The sequence below is a fragment of the Lutzomyia longipalpis genome, chromosome 4 (genome assembly GCF_024334085.1).
Source record: "Lutzomyia longipalpis isolate SR_M1_2022 chromosome 4, ASM2433408v1".
Classification (NCBI taxonomy): Eukaryota; Metazoa; Arthropoda; class Insecta; order Diptera; family Psychodidae; genus Lutzomyia; species Lutzomyia longipalpis.
Genome location: NC_074710.1, coordinates 10,634,458 through 10,653,171, shown reverse-complemented (window position 1 = coordinate 10,653,171; position 18,714 = coordinate 10,634,458). Strand labels below are relative to the sequence as shown.

The 18,714-nt window shown below is 36.6% G+C and overlaps 3 protein-coding genes across 4 annotated transcripts in view; 1 reads left to right on the top strand and 2 right to left on the bottom strand.

Moving 5' to 3' along the window:
- LOC129796209 (mitochondrial uncoupling protein Bmcp-like) overlaps nt 1-18,714 on the top strand; it is a 590,308-nt gene that overhangs the window by 160,525 nt on the left and 411,069 nt on the right. The window lies entirely within an intron of this gene.
- LOC129796026 (alsin homolog) lies at nt 1,595-12,140 on the bottom strand. Of its 2 annotated transcripts, none has more exons than XM_055837674.1 (5): nt 11,967-12,140; nt 9,835-11,868; nt 9,240-9,762; nt 4,719-6,412; nt 1,595-2,137 (listed from the first exon to the last, which is right to left on the bottom strand). In XM_055837674.1, the coding sequence occupies exons 2-5, from the start codon at nt 11,844-11,846 to the stop codon at nt 1,771-1,773; spliced, it is 4,596 nt and encodes a 1,531-aa protein (XP_055693649.1). In that variant the 5' UTR covers nt 11,847-11,868; nt 11,967-12,140; the 3' UTR covers nt 1,595-1,770. The 2 variants fall into 2 exon arrangements, with proteins under 2 accessions (XP_055693649.1, XP_055693648.1); XM_055837673.1 differs by having other exon boundaries at nt 9,835-11,865; nt 11,967-12,137.
- On the bottom strand, nt 12,511-18,458 carry LOC129796117 (facilitated trehalose transporter Tret1-like). Its single transcript, XM_055837849.1, has 6 exons — nt 18,333-18,458; nt 17,837-18,222; nt 16,133-16,789; nt 14,501-14,805; nt 12,982-13,261; nt 12,511-12,909 (listed from the first exon to the last, which is right to left on the bottom strand). Exons 2-6 carry the CDS (start codon nt 17,957-17,959, stop codon nt 12,679-12,681), a joined length of 1,596 nt encoding a protein of 531 aa, XP_055693824.1. The 5' UTR covers nt 17,960-18,222; nt 18,333-18,458; the 3' UTR covers nt 12,511-12,678.

The window sequence follows — 18,714 nt, the reverse complement described above, 5'->3', positions numbered from 1 at the left end:
TTCTGGTAGAGATAAAATTTATTTATTGTTGATGGAAAAGTGAAGATGAGAAATTTTTGAGATAAGTTTTCGTTGAACGCCATAATCCACTCTCTGTAAAGGAATAGAACAATAACAAAGCATTAGATGAAAACCAATTTGATGTAAGAATATTTTTCCAGAAAAAAAACAAAGAAAATTTAGCTGTCTTCTGTGTGCACGCGATGAGATAGAAACTGCCAAAATAGTAGATAAAAAATGGGATTCTTTTTGGGTGATGATTCTTTCTGATTGAATGAGTGTGATTTGCAAGCACTTTGTTTTACCCTCCAAAAAGCCTTTATTTTCTCAATTTTAAAATCATTTTCAAGGAGCGTCGTAGTTAATTCAAGAGTAAAAAAAAAGTTGTAAAAGAAGAAAAAAAGCACAGAGAACATAAAGCTGAAAAGTATAGTGCAATCATGATGCAGAATGTCCTTTGATTGATTGGCGTAAAAGCTTTCTTGTTGCAAAGAAAGAACACAAAAGAGGGTGACTCAATAGGACGACACAGGATGGAATGAAATGGGTGGAAGAAGAAAGGAAGGTGGGATTAATTTGTAAGAACAATTTTGTACTTACATTCAATGAACAGAGAGGAGACTTTAAAGTCGCGCGCTGAAAGTCATTTGAACAGTTGCAAGAATAAGTATTGAATCACGTAGTACGAGATGAATATCATTTTGAAATTATATAATGTATTCAAAAGCCCAGAATTTTGGGTCTTCAGTTGTAGGAGAAAAGATTTTTTTTTTTTTGGATTATTTTTTCGAATAAAAGCAGAATTTGGTCTTCCTCAAAATTTAGGCCATCTTTTCTCGTAATTTGCGCAGAGGCTACAAAAATCAAAATATAATAAAAAAGTTTAAAATTTTTTACAGATTTCAATTTAAAAAGAATCAATTTTTGATATATTGTTGAACCAAGAGACAAAGATATGGCGCAATTAATGCATTTTCTTCTTTACTTTAAAATGAATTATTTACTTCTAAAAAGAATAAAAATCTATTTCAAACAAATTATAATTGAATTTCCAAGTTTTCCTTCATAATTCTTGTAGAAACAAGAATAAGTTTAAAATTAAATTGAAAATGTTAAAAGGATTCATTTATCCTTCAAAAGAAAACTTCAAACTTGAACGAAGAATAACATGAAAAGAATTTTTCATAGCGTTATTATTTCTCTATTTATTTTAAACTTTTATGAAAGAAAAAAAATCATGAGGAATGCATGTGGGGAAAATGCGAAAGGACGAAAGAATGCTTGCTGATGGGAAGAAAGTTTTGAAAGAAAAAGAAAGTATATAATATCAAAAAACAAAAAAATGTGAGAGCGAAAGGAATGAAGAAGAAAAATCAACATAATCACACTCTTATATCGCCTTTTTCTATTGTAAATATTCTTATATATTATTATTATTATTATATAATTATTATATACTACAGAAGGAAAAAAAAAACAAGAATAAAAAGAAAGAAAAAACGTCTATTTAATAACTTGTTGACTCGTTTTCTTTTCTCTCACCTGAAAGACTTACCGTCAGCACTCCCCGCAATGAAGTTAAAATGCAAAAAAATAGTTTTTCACAGTTTCTTTTAATCTTTTCATACAACTCAACAATTTTTTTTAGACTCTTTTTACACTTTGATAGTTCAACAATATTTTGTAATTTTTATATACATATTTTTTTATCACTATGATAAGCTGTGATTGCACAGAGAAGTTCTTTTTCTGCCTTCGTTTCATTTTGTGTCAATTTTGGTAGAATTTATCACTTAGAATGTGCTGATAGGCCGCTTTGAGGGTGGTTACGCAGTATCCCGTATAGCCGAGCATTAGTGCCTCAAAATCCGTACCAAGAAGATCCTCCAGGAGGGCAATTTCAGCGCCAAGATGCTGAATGTTGGCGCGAAGAACGAGGAAGAGTACAAGGGGGATGGTATTGTCGGCATTTAGGGTATGTTGCGCACCCACAGATTCATTCTTTGCATCCTCCAACAGTTGGAAGGTTTTCTCAATGAGAATGACCATTTCCATTGGGCAGTATTTGTCCTTGACCTGCTTCAAGCATCCAATTGCATCATCAAAGTAGCTGCATTTTATCATTGGCATCAATTCCCTGAAAAATTTTTTTTATTGTAAAAGAAAATTCTCGTAAATTAATACAAAGGTGTAGCCGCAGAAATCAATATAAAGGGGTGCTTAACCCTTTGAGGATTCTGCTGGCCACCGTTGCCAAATCGACTTTTTTTAACACTGGAGAGAGAGAGAGAGAGAGATGTTTATTTTACCCTTTTTTTAATTGATTAGGCCGAAAAGAATAAAAAGAAAATTGAGCTCAAAATAAGTTCTTTGCTAAGTTCACGCGCACTGAAATACTTTGAGGACACAAATTTCTAACCTCAAACTTTGAGCTAAATTGTCTATTATAAAGAAAAAGATTTTTCAGACTTCTTTTCAATGAACTTCCAGTAATACAAAATTGCTTTCATATAGATGCAAAATTTATCGAGATAAGTTGGATAGACTTTAATCTGCGACGGTTTAGAAAAGTCAAATTGGCAGTGATAACCAGTTTTGTCCTCCAACTGTTAAATCGTTATAGAATTAAATTTATTTTAACGTGATAAATTCTACGTGTAGGGAAGTTCAATTACTTCAATTTCGCCGAAAGAAAACTTGAAAAAATGTTTTTTTTTTTGAGAGAAAATTAAAATAAAAGTTTTATGGTTAGAAATATCGATCCTCCAAGGGTTAATGTACCATTCAAATTTTCAGGCTTAAAATAATTTGTTTTAGAAAGTCAATCATAACGCGTCCAGTTATAAGAGTTGGTGTCCCACAACGTGTAGAAGTTTGTTTATGCGTTGAAATACTATTTGTGTGCAATATCAGTAGGCAAAGTTGATTTTTTTTGTGAAATTCAGCAATTTGATGCATAAAAATGGTCATATCTCTAGTTCTATAACACATACAGAAATTTCTTGACTAGTTTTGGAAAGGTCCTGAAATAAGCTATAATTTGATATATATCTCAATGATTTTCAAGGTCACCTCTAGAACACAAAATGGCGAATATTTGTTTCAAAAAAAGAGTTTTTCGCATTTTTTGCCCTGAAGGAATGGTTCTAGAGGTTTCTGATGTTCTAGAAAGTTGTAGAGTTTTGCAAAACCTTTAATTTGATACTAAGATGAGCAAAATCGGTCAAGCACTGCAGGAGATATGACTCTTAGAACTTTTAAAATGCAAGAATTTTTCATATTACCATATCTTCTAAACGGTGACATAGATTTTCTTCATTTTCGGACTGGTAACAGATATTGAGTCCTGCTACAATATATCAAAATTTAAAGGAAATCGATGATGAGGATTCGGAGATATTGCCCCTTAAAGTTAGGCAATTTTTGTTTTTGTTTTTAACGCCTCTTGCGGATGTTTTTGAAACTTTAAATGTTCTAGACAGTTGTAGGGCTTCGCAATACCTTTCATTTGATACCAAGATGGTCAAAATCGGTTAAGCCGTTCTCGAGTTATATCGAAAAAACACTTTTTGCTTTAGGCCGCCATATTTGCTAAACGGCTTGACCGATTTTCAAGTATGAATTCTTGATGAAAACGTCTCACTGAGCCTTACAACATACTAAAATTTCAGACCTCTAGCTATAAGAGAACTGGTTGACGGTATTTCAAAATGGCGGACGGCGGCCATCTTGGATTTTGAAAATACGAAAAAATAAAATTTTACACCCACATTTCTATAGAAAACTTCAAACCCGAAGTCTCTACCTGTTACCGTTCTCGAGCTATAAGGCAAAGTTTAGAGTCCCGGACGGCAGGCCGGCAGGACGGCAGGACGGCAGGCCGGCCGGATCAAAAATTTTCCACCACCATTTTCGTAATGTGGGATGTCTAAAACGTGCTCATACTAAGTTTGAGCCCGATCTGAGGTGGTCGGTTTTTCCGACGATTACAATACTTGGTGTTGGCCACGAAGTGGAACACCAACTAATTATAACGATTAACTGATCTTTTGTAAAGTTTTAAGTTTCTTTTACGGTTGAATATTTTTTTCTGACATCTGAAATTTCTTTTCTAACATTTATCGTTTTTTTTTTTTCAAATGTTTGGCACTATCCTTTCTAACGTTCAACATTTCTTGTGTAAAATGATTTTTATTTTAACGTTTTACGTCTATTCTGACGTTTAAAATTTATTTCAACGCTTGAAGCTTAATTTTAATTTCAGATAATTATTTTTTTTCTGACATTTAGTGTTTCTTATAACGATTAACTTTCTTTCTGATATCTGACGTTTTTTCTGATTTTTAGTGTTTATTCTAACGTCAAATATTTCTTTTCTATCTTACGTTCATTTTAATGTTTGACATTATCCTTTCTAACGTTCGACATTTAATTTTTACGTTTAACGTCTATTTTGACATTTAAAGTTTATTTCAGCATTTTAGGCTTCTTCTGATTTCAGATATTTGTTTTTTTCTTCTACTATTTGACAATTATTCTGACGTTTAGTGCTGATTCTAACGTTACATATGTATTTATCTTTCTATCCTTTGACATTTATTCAAATGTTTAACGTTTTTTTTTCTCAAAATTACAATTAGTACCTAAATATTTTTTGTTGTATGAAACCCATAAAAATTGATTGAAAGAAAGCAAAAAAAAAGAAGATTATTACTTACGCATCAACTCGCAAGAAGACGGCCAACTCCTGATCTGTCTTCCTGTCGCACCCAATCATTCGTTGTCTGTAGATTTCATCTCGATGACTACACTTACTGGCATACAAGACAAAGAGGAGGGAATAGATGCCCTCTGATAGGAGAATTGGGTAGAGTAGCTTCCGGAAGGATGTGCCCACGATTGCGGGAAACATTCGACACACAATACTGAAGATACGCCTGCAGATTGATTCCCATTCTTGCATGGCATGTCGATGGAGGATGGCTGTTGGTTTGAATTTCCAACATCCGTACGAGGAGTAGAAGCAATGACTTATTTTGGAATTGAGCACCCCCAGGGGATGATTGAGATCCCGAAATGCTTCGCGTAGGTACTCCTGAATTGCCTCCAAGTCTTCCTGATCGCACTTTGTTATGCCAAAATTTGGAATGTAATCCAATGTGGGATTCTTCCCACGCACCGATGATCCACTTTCGGACGGTGAGAAGCTTCGATTTCCCCCCTCATGTCCGTCAAATTTCTCCTCGAGCTTCTGACTAAATGCCCCCAGATCCATTATTGTAGACGTAGCCCCCTTGAGGTGTGGACTGCTGGTGAGTGGATGGAAAACATCCCCCAAATCCAGTGGACCCACTTTCCCCATGGCGGAGGACTTTCCCAGAGATCCTGTAGCACTTTTCAACGATAACTTATCTAAACTTCCACTTAGATCAGTCTTACGGTAGAAATATGCATTCTTTGTGATAAATCCTTCGGATTTGAGTTTATCCTTTGCTTTGGAATTTGTAATGTAGCACGCAATCCTCCCCCAAATTTGCTTATTCTCCAAATTCTGACGCTCCTGCCCAAAAAGCTGCATGTGCCAATCATCAAATAAACTCTTCCACTTCTTATCATTCTCAATGGTGTACCTTCCGAGATTTTGTGAGTATTTCCGGAATGTTTGATGCATCGAAAGGGTACCATTGGAAATTTTTACATCTTGCCACGTTCCCGATAAATTTCCCATTAAGATTGTTCCTTCAATCTCCTGGACATCACCATTGCTATCAATGGGGCATTCGGTGCTATTTCTTCGTTCACGATTCCCCACATAGAAGCATCCACGTCCCGTTGGTCCATTGATGGTCATTTCACCTTCGTAGTAGGAACTATTCTCGAAACTCGCTATTCCTTCACCTGATAACACATCATTCACGAAGTTCCCCTCAAAGTAATCCCCACACATGGTGACACAAACGCCCAGACCGGCTTTTTTGCCCTCAACAAACATCCCCATGTACTTGTCACCCGTTATATTGTCATCGAGCACCCCGTAGCCATGCCGGGAGCCATTGCTGAACTCACCAACGTACGTAAATTGCTCGCCAATGAGTGTCCCATGGCCACAGTAGAGCCCATCACGGAAATTCCCTTCGTACGTGGCCTTATTGTGATGCTCAAGGACACCGTACCCATTGTATTTTCCATGCTCAAAATCTCCCTCGTAGATGCCCACATTTGGCGTAAACATCCTCCCATAGCCGTGAATTTCTCCACCATTCATCTGCCCATTGTAAACCCTCCCATCGGACATTTCCAAATGCCCAATCCCGTGCATCTGCCCCAAATGCCATCGACCGAAGTATTTAGCCCCCGGGAATTTGGGATGTTTCTCACTGAACTGGTAGCTAGCATTCCGATACTGTGGCACCTGCAAACAAGAGGAGAGAAGGAAAAAAAGTTCAACAATCACAAGCAAATCAAAAACCACTCTTGAAAAAAATGGTTCAAATGACTGAAGTAATCAGTGAAATGGAATTTTAGCAAAATATATTCAGTTATTGTAGCGAATTCATTGTACCAAATATCACAGAAGTTAATGAACAAAGGATGAAAACGCCGATTTCATTATGGTCTAAATGACTGAAGTTATTTGCTTAAAATAAAAAATTAAAGTCAATAGACTGAACAATGAATAGATAATTTAGCAAATTGAGACAATTAATTTAGCAGAAGTTAATCAGTTACCTTGAATTAGTAAAAAAAAAAACAAGTGAATATAGGAAAATGAAAGAATAATTCAGTTAAATTACACTCTTTAAAAAAATTGGCTTAAATGACTGAACTAATTAGTCACGATCTTTCACTATTAGAATTGGTCAAAACGATCGAAGTCATTTAGTAAAATTTACAGAATAATTCAGTTAAATCACATTGCGAGATTACTGCAACCATTTGTAATACTTCGGCCGTTTTGACCTATTCAAATGGTTAAAGCACACGCGTAATGTGATTTAACTGAATTAGTCTGTCATTTTTACTGAAGGACTTCGGTCGTTTTAACCAATTTTAATGGGGGAAGATCGAGCCTGATTACTTTAGCTCTTTTTTTACCTGAATATATTTTTTAGTATTATTAATTTTACTTGATTTTACTAATATTTTCTCTTAATTTAAATGATTAAATTCTTTTCTTTAAAATTCAAATTGATGAGTGTTTTAATTGAATAATTTCTATTTATTTAACTGATTGATGCAATCGTTTTCTAGTGGATTTCTTTTGTTTAGTTGTTGTAATTCCTTCTTTCACTCCTTAAAAAAATTGTTTAAATGACTGAAGTAATCAGTCACGATCTGCTACCATTTCGATTGATCAAAACGACCAAATTAATTTAAATGATTGCAGAACTCGCGCAATGTGATTTAACAGAATTATTTTCTCAATTTCACTAAAGGACTTCGGTCGTTTTGACAATTCAAATGGCGGAAGATTGTTACTGATTACTTCAGTTTTTTAAAGAGTATAATTTAAGTGAATTATTCTTTTAAATATCATAAATTAACTTGTCTTTCTGACCAATTCAAGTTAATTGATTAACTTCTGCTAAATTAATTGTTTCAATTTGCTATAATATCTTTTCATTCACTTAATAACTTTTACTTCTCTAACTGTTTAATTTTTTTTATCTTAACCAAATAACTTCAGTCATTTAGACCATAATGAAATCGGCGTTTTCATCCTTTGTTGATTAACTTCTGTGATATTTAGTACAAAGAATTCGCTACAATAACTGAATATATTTTGCTAAAATTCTATTTCACTGTTTACTTTAGTCATTTAAACGATTTTTTTCCAGTTTTACATTGCGCGAGTGCTTCATTTATTTGAATTGATCAAAATCGGTAAATAAGTCAATCATAACGCGTCCAGTTATAAGAGTTGGTGTCCCACAACGTGTAGAAGTTTGTTTATGCGTTGTAATGCTATTTGTGAGCAGAATTAGTAGGCAAAGTTGATTTTTCTTTGTAAAATTCGGCAATTTGATGGATAAAAATGGTCATATCTCTGGTTCTATAAGACCTACAGAAATTTCTTGACTAGTTTTGGAAAGGTATTGAAACAAACTATAAATTGACATAAATTTCAATAATTTTCAAGGTCACCTCCAGAACACAAAATGGCGGTTTTTTGTTTTACGAAAACAGTTTTTGGCATTTTTTGTCCCGAAGGAATGGTTTTAGAGGTTTCTGATGTTCTAGAAAGTTGTAGAGTTTTACAAAACCTTTAATTTGATACCAAAATTAGCAAAATCGGTTAAGCAATGCAGGAGATATGGCTCTTAGAACTTTTCAAATTCAAGAATTTTTAAAATGGCTATATCTTCTAAACGGCGACATAGATTTTCTTCATTTTCGGACTGGTGAAAGATATTAAGTCAGGCTACAATATATCAAAATTTAAAGAAAATCGATGATGGGGATTCGGAGATATTGCCCCTTAAAGTTAGGCAATTTTTGTTTTTGTTTTTAGCGCCTCTTGCGGATGTTTTTGGAACTTGGAATGTTCTAGACAGTTGTAGAGCTTATCGAAACCTTTCATTTGATACCAAGATGGTCAAAATCGGTCAAGCCGTTCTCGAGTTATATCGAAAAAACACTTTTTGCTTTAGGCCGCCATATTTGCTAAACCGCTCGACCGATTTTCAAGTATGAATTGTTGATGAAAACGTCTCACTGAGCTCTACAACATACTAAAATTTCAGACCTCTAGCTTTAAGGGAACTGGTCGACGGTATTTCAAAATGGCGGACGGCGGCCATCTTGGATTTTGAAAATGCGAAAAAATGAAATTTTACACCCACATTTCTATAGAAAACTTCAAACCGGAAGTCTCTATCTCTTGCCGTTCTCGAGCTATAAGACAAAGTATAGCGCACCGGCCGGCCGGCAGGCCGGCCGGCAGGCCGGCCGGATCAAAAATTTTCCACCACCATTTTCGTAATGTGGGATGTCTAAAACGTGCTCATACCAAGTTTGAGCCCGATCTGAGGTGGTCGGTTTTTCCGACGATTACAATACTTGGTGTTGGCCACGAAGTGGAACACCAACTAATATTCTTAAACATCTTCAAACAAATAAATTAGTCAAAATGACCAAAGTATTAGCAAAAGTAAATTTGGTGGAAGATATTGGACAATTATTTCAGTTAAAAAAAATAGCTGAAGCTTTCTTAATAGTGGCCAAAGTAGTTTACTCACCTTTGTATCCGATACTCTTCCCAGGCAATTTTTGATACTCCCCACAATCCCATCGAGCCACATAATTTTATCCTCATGATTCTGAGCACAGAGAATGAGAGTTTCCTCTGGGGTGATGACCTTCAGGGCAAATTTACGCGTTTCCCCATCAGTAATTGAGGTGATCCACATTGTTCTCAAGGGGAAGATGGTAAGATGCCCCGACATGGAGCACAGAGAGTCCGAGAAGAGGATAAACCATTGATTGGCGAAGCGTGCACTTTGACTACGTTTCAAGCTGAGCTCTTTTGAGTCCAGGATGAGTCGCCGGTCGGGGGATTGAAGCTTCGCAAGGGGTGTCTTGTGGTTGAGCTCCCAGAAACGGAGGGTCCTCTCGGCTTCCTCAATGGCCAGGTCTTTTTCATTTGAAAACTTCTCCCATTGTGTACGTCGCTCATCGAGGAGTTCGCGATTTGCTTCAATCTCCTCAAGGGCTACAAGGTCATAGATCATGTCGATAAATGCCCAAATCCGTCGGAAGGGTCTACAAACAACCAAAAAGGATGTTTTTCAGCTTAAATCCCTTTGAGTTTTTTTTTTCAAAAAAAAAATTTACCTGAAGAAGATTTTGTGGACTTCCTTGGAGGATTTCTCGGTGAACATCTCAATTGTGGGGTATCCACGGATGCACATTACGTCACAAAAGCGCTTCGTGTAGCCACGATAGAGGGTAATCATCTCTTGGCAATTATTAATGACCACAATATCTGTACATGTGATGCGTCTGTGTCCAAATTCAAGCAAGCTTTTCACATTGAGCGCCGCCACGTGGATGATGGTGAGATAATTCTGGCAGAGGGCATCAAAAATCTCACTGTAGGCCACACCACTGATACGCTTGAGGAATGGCTTTAGGGTACAATTGTACGCTACAAGGGCATCCTGGAGGAATTTCTGTTCAGCCGTGAGATGCTTTGCAATGGCCCCGAAGACAATGTGATTGAATAGGGTGAAGCTACCGGACGCCAAGACGGGCTGTAGTGTACCCATTGGGGGTTCCCGTTCGACAATTTCACGAGCTGTTGCAAATGGAGACACTCCGGAAGTTCGATTATTCTCCTGCTGGTCACTCTGCTCGTGCACCGTGAGGTCATTCATGACAATGGCAGAATGTTGAGTTCCACAGGCAGCTCCCAGGACATTCCCATCGTGTGCAAGTTGAAAGCGTCGCGGGAAGCTAAAATCTTCCGTATCTTCGTGGGAGATTTGTCTGTGGGCATTATTGCCCCAGAGGTAGAGACGACCATCGAGTGTTAGGGCCATACTGTGCTCCTTCCCACTGTCCACACGCACAACACCTTGTCCTCCAAGCCCGAGGACAGCATTAATGCGCGCTCTCTTGATATGATCTCCTGTGCCAAGTTGCCCGCGATTGACGCTACCGAAGCACCAAACTTCCGTGGCAAGAAGTGCTCCACCGAGGCGGGCAAGTTTTGCCATTCTTCCCTCCATTCCGGACTCCGATGGGAGGTCCACAGTGCTTCCCATGTCAATGCTTGATGTCTCCGAGAGGCTGACATCCCCATTGACAGCACCAGCTGTGGCTTCCTCCACAACGGTATCGTTGTTATCTGATCCACTCATATGACGCGAAAGTGTCCTCACACCCTCATACACCATCGTTGTGATATTTGTAACGTTCTCCTTGAGCAATTTTGTCTGTTTCCCCGCCTCAATGAGATAATCCTCGCTGGAGAGTGAGAGATCCAGCAGGAAATTTATCGCAGCATCTTTGTGAATCTTCAAATGTCCCACAGAAGTCTTTGTTGTTGACATCTCCTCGGCACAGGCACTGTGGGGATCATCCATCGTGGCAGCATCAAAGGTATCCGAAAGGCATGGACTGGATGCCATTGATGTCTCAGTGGTGCTCTTACTCACCCCGCAGGTCACCTTTGAGTGCACAGCAAGGTGATGATTGACATCCGGAACGCATTTTGGGCAGTCAATGCAGAGGAACCCATTGCTGGCATCACTTGCCTCACTCCCATTATCCTGCCGTTCACGCTGGAGACGTTTATGGGTGAGGACAACGGCAAAATTCTCTCCTGTGGACACTTGGAGAATCTTCAGGCCACGAAAGCACTCAACGAGGATGGGAATGTCACTCTGAGCAATCTCCCCAAAGTCTCCCATTGCAAACAATTCCCGATTGCGCGTTGTAAAGAGGACACCGTCGTGATTGCAGCTCACAGCAACAACACGAATACTCTCGTTGACATTGCGCATCCCATGGGGGCAGGTACGGGGATTTGGGATGGGAATTTCATGCCATGTCATGTCCTCTTTCGCCTCCATGCCACACCATTTGCTACTCCACACAATCCCATTTGTGTCAACGACGTAAATGTCACTCCCATCGCTGTCCACATCCACAACATTCCCCCGGATAAGGCGACAATTGAGGCGACTTGTGTCCACCTCAAGATCCCCACAGAGGAGCTCCTGGCGTGATGTGAGGATACACACGCGATTCCGGATGGCACAGAGACGCACAGCATACTCCCTACCCGTACTGGATTCCACCCGTATTGGTGTACCACCATCGTGATGGAGTGTGAAGTACATTTCGTCACGATGGAGAAATCTGCTGGTATAAGAAAAAACTCTGACTCATCCACCTCTTCTTCAGGACAGACAGACAAGCAGACACCACATTTGATTCCTTCTGCTGCCCTTTATACTCACATAATCTCAACTCCAGCAATACCCTACGATCCCATCATCCGGCCAGGAGTTTTTTCAACAAAACACATGCAAAGGAAAATCACGAAAGAGGGAAGATAATTAGGAAAATCTTCCCACACCTAATCGCGCAATATTTTGCTTTTTTTTGACAATGTGAGAATTCCCCGCTCCATTAACCAATTACATGTGGAATTTCCAAGGAAATCCAGTGGAGAATTCCATACGTGTCAATGGGAAATATGTGCGGTCACAAAAGAAACTCAAATGGAATCAACGTTCATTGTAACGTTTAATTAACGACAAACTTTGAAAAGAACGTCAAAAGATAAAAAAAAGAACTTTTTATTGGAATAAACGTCAGACGTTAGAATAGAATATGCATTAAACTTAAAAAAAAACCGTCAATATTCATGAAAAAATGTTAACATTAAAAAAGACGTTAAAAAGAATTAATTGTCAAATGTTAGAAATAAACTTCAAACGTCAGAATCAACGTCAAACACTAGAAACGTCAGACGTTAGAAAAGAAAATATAAACACAGTATAAAATACAACTAACATTTATTCCTAAATAAAATCCATCACAATGACATCGTTTGGTTATTGTCTGATTAATTTTTATTTAATTTAAAAAAAAAGTATCCTAAACTAGTAATAAAAACTTTGTGACTATGTTTTCTTCTTCTTTGGAACATAATTTGATTTTCTTTTTTTATGATCGAGACGATCCTCTGAAATAATTGGCAATTTCTTCAAAAGATTTCCCAAAAGTTTCCGGTAAAACGGCATAAACGTACACAACACCCAAAAAACTCGTTACTGCAAAAATGTAAAAGAGCCCTTGAGCACCTAGCCATTCAATTGTATAGGGGAAAGCCTTAACTACACCAAACATCATGACGTAGGCGGCTGAAATTACAATTCCCCCAAGTTTTCCCTTTACCTGAAAACAATTAAAAAGAAAATCATTAAAATTTAATTCTTAATTAAATAATTATTAATAAAAGGAACTAACTTCGGTGGGAAGAACCTCCCCAATGAGTGTCCAAGGAATAACGAGGTACCCCAAAGCACTGAAGGAGACATACCCCAAAATACAAATTAAAAGGATTTTTCCATCCAATTCATGGGGAGATGGGGCGAGTGTTGTGACTTGTGGTGAGTTACTCTCCCCAAAAACTGGGGATTCCTTGAGATTGCTAAAATCCATGTAGAGACCAGCAATGAGGGTGAAGATCCCCATTCCGCACCCCGATATGCACATTAATGTTCTCCTGCCGAATTTTCTTGCTAAACTACCAAAAAGAAGAAAAAATCAATTTAAAAGAAAATCTTATAATTTAAAAGGAAATGTACTGGTAAGCTGACCAAGCTTACGGGAGCTGTGTTTCTTTCAGTGTACCAATTTTGTGAGAGCAAACTAGAACGCGAATTTGTTTAAATACGCGCAAAGTCGGGAAAAGTAGAAAAGTCATCCCCCAAGAAATCTTTAAAACGCCATATCTCGGGAACGGCTCCATAGATTTTCGAGTTTGAGCTATCGTTGGAAAGGTCTTAACCTCAACTATAATATATTAAAATATGAAGTAAATCGATAATGGCATTTTCGAAATATTCGAGTTCGAAATTTTCGAAAATATTGATTTTGACTTTAGCACCTCTCGCGGTCATTTCTCGAAGTTGCAATGTTCTAGACATTTGTAGGGTTTCTCGAAACCTTTCATTTGCGCTTGAGTTGATCAAAATCGGACTTGTAGAACCCGAGATATGACATGCCAACTTTGGAAGGCTATATCTCGAGAACGGAGACATAGATTTTCTTCATTTTTGGCATGGGGCTAGATAATATGGTCAGCTATAACATATCAAAAAATGAAGCAAATCGATAATGGCGTTTTCGAGATATTCATCGAAAACTCATCGAAAATTTTGTTTTTCATTTTTGCCCCCCTAGCGGTCACTTTTGAAACTTCGTATGTTCTAAAAAGTTGTAGGGTTTGTTGAGAGCTTTTATTTGAGCCCGGGTTGATCAAAATCGGTCAAGCCGTTTTCGAGTTATGGTCGATTTTCGATGAAAAATTGTGGCGGCCATATTGACTAAACGGCTTGACCGATTTTCGAAAATGAGGTATCGTTGGAAAGGTCTTGATGGCCCCTATAACATATGCAGATTTCAGATTTTTAGCTATTACAGGGGCTGAGATATAGCGAAAACAAAATTTTGAGGTTATTCAAAATGGCGGACGGAGGGGTGGGGGGTAAAATTTGACGTCATAATCTTACGTCTTCCAGTCGACTTTTAAACTTTGCCGTTTACCGCAAGTCTCTATCTATTACCGTTCTCTCGTAATTTAGCAAAAGGTTCCGGACGGACGGACGGCCGGCCGGAAAAAATTTTTTGGCGCATACGTTTTTTGGAATGTGGGGACCCTAATTCGTGCTCATCCCAAGTTTGAGCCCGATCTGACGACTTTCGATTTTGCTCGGTACACAAAAGCTGTGTCTGAAAGAAACACAGCTAAAAAAATACTTACGCTGAGCTGAAACATGACATGATGAAGCGAATCAAACCAAGCAGCATAAGAGCTCCGTATTCATTGATTATATCCCCAAATTGTCCACCAATTTTGAGGAAAAGATTCACAGCGTAGAATATAATCACGTATGCCCCTGAGAGTTGTTGGAAGACAAAGAGTATGAGGAGAACCATAAAGGGCCTATAAACATGCTCTTCCCGATATAGGCCCATGAAGCCTCCTCGCAATTGCACCGATTGATTCTTATCTGATTCTTTTATATAACTCCTCATAGCGAGCTCTCGTACCTGAGCTTCGTAAGTCTGCAAAACATTTTTTTTTTAAATATCATCAAAAAATGGTCAAAAATCTAAAACCAAAAGCCCATAAATATTTGTAATTGTTTGGGGAATAATGCGAAATACAAAATATTTTAAAAATGTAAAGGAGTTTATTCATGTTTATATGCGCTCAGTATGCTTTCGTAAAAATCGAGAAAGGGCATAATTTAATGAAGAAATTTTTTTTTGGCTAAAAAAATATTATTTTCAAACGAATCTAAAATGTCAATAATGTTAAAAAGAAAATGTCAAACGTTAGAAAAGTAATATAAAAATAACCACCAACCCAAATAAAAAAAAAAACAGTAGAAAAAGTAACATCTGAAATGGAATATTAAAAGACACAAAAACGTTAGAAAATAAACTTCAAGTGTTAGAAAAAACATTGAAAGATAAAACAATAATGATTTTTAATGACGAATTTTAAATTAAATGTTTGACAGTAAAAAAATTAACTGTATGTTAAACGCTGGTGAAGGAATATAAAAAAAAATATTAGTCATCATAATAAGTCTAACGTTAGAAAACGTTAAATTGTCAAAGAAAAAAAAATTTAGAAACGGAATGTCAGTCAAACGATGCTGCTAATACCAATTCAAAAGCCGTTGATGTGGTTTTTATTTTAAGTGTCCTTTAAATTAAGTTAAAAAAATATAAAAATAAAAAATTTCCTTATTCATGACTACGCCCCTGCAATCAATGACGTCACTATTGTGTTTTTTAGGTTTTTTTGTTTCTTCCCCAAAGCAAAGAGACTAAACTAACAACAGGCTTATGAGAAATAATCCCAACTAAAGAATAAATGCAGAGAATGTTTCATTTTTTTTGACAATTTTGGTTAATTTTTTTCAACTTCCTGAAGACAAAATAATTTTCTTATCAAATTCTAGCACTTGTCATTAAACTTTTATTTATTTAAAATTTTAACATTTCATTCTCTCTCGGAAATGGGAGTGAAGTATCAATTTGCCACAAATTCACGAAGGTTGTTAATCGCTTTATTTCCTTCACTGATAAGAATTTTTTTCTTTAATTTTGTGTATTGTCTCGTCATGTCTCAAGAGAGCGATAAAATCCCCACATTAACTTGAATAATAATACTGTGTGAGGAATGAATGAATGAATTGAGAGTTTTTGCTATAAAAATATGCAAAGTTCTCTTGATAAATTCTCATTGCAAAATGATTAGAATTAAAAACGCCTTCTCTTAACAGTTTTTTTTAAAGCGAATTTGTGGTGTATTCTTATCATTCACTGCAAAACCACATCCTATATAAAAAAAAACGATAAAAAATGTCCAAAAACTCACACTTGTTTTCCTGTAGAGCCACCGCAGAGATGCTCTTGCATCCGTAATCCTCCTCTTGCGGAATGTGATGATCCAATGCGTGGATTCAGGTACAATGAGGATGGCACAGAGTGTAATGAAGGTCATCCCGGCAAAAATGTACGCAATGGTGCGCCATTGAAAGAACAGCCCAAGGAAGCACGTTAGTAGGATACCCAATGACACAAAGACACTATTTAGCCCAAGGAGCATTGGTCTGAAGGTGGGATGACTAATTTCTGACACATAAACAAGGGCTGCTGTTGTAAAGCCACCCGCCATCCCAGCAAGAATACGCGCCACGTAGATTGTGTAGATATTCTCAGCACTCGCAATGAGGAGCCATGCGAGCATAAAGGGAAAACAGCAATACAGGGAGAGTCTCTTGCGCCCCATGCAATCCATTATGGGACCAGCTGCCAGGGAACCAATAGGCAGGGATATTGTTACGAGACTTGCAATCCACGATGCTTCGTCTTTTGTAATGGGAATTGGGCTTTCAGCTTCCGAAAGTTGTGGCAGAAGAATGGCTGAATAGGCCATATTTATTCCTGCCTGGATGACAGTCAAGTAGATGAGGCAGCTGGCTAGAATTTGTGGGATTGCCTCTGTCCAACTTATTGGTTTCCATTCTTGTGTCTGTAAGAAGAAATTATATTTTTGGCATCATTAGATAGAGAACTTAATTAATTAGAAGGGAAATAAATCGTTGAAAGAAAAAGAAATTATTCTATCAAAATAATGGAAGTTAAATCAGTTAAAAGAAGATAATTAATTAATTAAAAGACAAAAGTTAATTTTTAAAAGACGACAAATCAATCATTTAAAAGAAGAAAGAATATTCAGCCAAAAAAAAATATTTCACAGCTAATTGGTTTTGAAGAATAGCATTTAATTAGTTAAAAAGAAAATAAATCAATTGAAAATAACTTAAATTATTCAAATTTAAAGAGAAGAATTTAATCCAGTTGAATGAAGAGAAATTTATCGGTTAAAAAAATTATTTTTAATCAGTTCAGTTAAAAAAATTTTATTCAGTTAAAAAAATAAAGACAAATTATTAAACAAAAAACAAAAAAGAATCAGCGATAAATATAAAAAGTAAAGTTTAAAAAAGAACAGAAATCATAATATTTTTAAGAACAAAATGTACTAAAATTAAAGAAAAAAACTAACAGTTAAAAAAAATTTAATCAGTTAAATGAATAAAAATATTCACTTTAAAATTGACAATTGATTCATTTAAAAATCAAATAAAATATAGAGGTTTCAAGTTCATCTTGTGGCTTCAATTTAAAGTGCTATCGCCCTCTTTTAAATAGACTTAAAGCACCACTTTAAGATCATTTTCGATACTCTACGCAGGCAGGCAGTGATGGTATCGTGATGTAATCAATCGCTATACCTACATAATACAAAAGCTTTGTGATAAAGGCCTTGGAGACTATGAGGAGAATGGCCCTAAGTCGACCTTATGCACACAACTTTACACATTGTTCTCACAAAGAAGAGATTTATTAAAATAGATTCCTATTTTATCTATAAAATATAGGAAATGTGTCTGACCGATAAGAAAATCACGTTCAATACTTTTTTTTTTACAAATAAGAAACAATTACAGGGTCGGATTCAAACGATTATCCCCTATTCTTTTGCATTTTAGTAGAGCTTTTAGAATTCCTTTACCTTTGTCTCAAGCGCAAGTGTATCTAGTTGCAGACCATCGAGTAGATTCTCCTCAACAGGTTCAATTTGGGTCTCTTGCGTGGGCACCACAAAGTGCGTCCTTGTCACCTCCAGTGTATTCATCTGCCCTAAATTGTCCCCTTCTTGGGTTAAGAAGTTCCGCCGCAATACTCCCAAAATTTTCCGGGAAAGGGGAATAATGTGCAACACATACGCAGTGCCCCACAAAGTCTCAGCGGCCGTCACACGATGATTTTTTTCAATTACTCGTTAGCAATTAAACGGCCAAATGGTTCAACTATGTTGCAATCGCGAAGCACATAAATCTTACAACTGCGACGGAAGGCATCGAACCACGCGCAATGTGGAGAACGAACGATACTAAACTAAAAGAGAGAATGAAAGAAAAAGTAGAAATAAGTTGTATTTTATCACGTAAATAAAAGATATTTTGTATTTCTTATTTTTTTTCATTCTGTTCTTCTATCTCACTTACATTGTTATATTCTTCCGAGGCGTTTGACACGAAAAGTAAATTCCGAAGTAAATAGAAGAAGACGGGAAAAAAATGTGAAAATGTGATAGTGTGGAGAACAGCTGATTTTTGTAAATAAAAACATTCCACCTACCGCACGAATACGATACGAAATTGCACGAATGTTAAGAACTTCAGCAAAAACAAGTTTTTCCGAAAACTCCGAATAATTATTTAAAAAATCTAATTTAATTTTTTTATATTAAGATTAATAGTTTGGCTATTTCAGCTTATTTTCCAATTCTATCGAAGGCTAGAATACGGCTTATTTTAGTTTGTTTTTCACTTCAAAAATTTTGGAAATTAATTAAAAAATTACTTGACATTACTTTACAAACGTTTG

Bases quoted from the DNA above. Each gene is read 5' to 3' on its own strand.
- LOC129796026 (XM_055837674.1), bottom strand. From the start codon at position 11,846: ATGTACTTCACACTCCATCACGATGGTGGTACACCAATACGGGTGGAA. The intron at 6,413-9,239 runs GTGAGTAAACTA...TCTTGTTTGCAG, and splicing joins GAAGAGTATCGGATACAAAG to GTGCCACAGTATCGGAATGC. The intron at 2,138-4,718 runs GTAAGTAATAAT...AAAATTTTTCAG, and splicing joins GTCTTCTTGCGAGTTGATGC to GGAATTGATGCCAATGATAA.
- LOC129796117 (XM_055837849.1), bottom strand. From the start codon at position 17,959: ATGAATACACTGGAGGTGACAAGGACGCACTTTGTGGTGCCCACGCAA. The intron at 16,790-17,836 runs GTAAAGGAATTC...TTCTTCTTACAG, and splicing joins CACTTGCGCTTGAGACAAAG to ACACAAGAATGGAAACCAAT. The intron at 14,806-16,132 runs GTGAGTTTTTGG...AATGTTTTGCAG, and splicing joins GGCTCTACAGGAAAACAAGT to ACTTACGAAGCTCAGGTACG.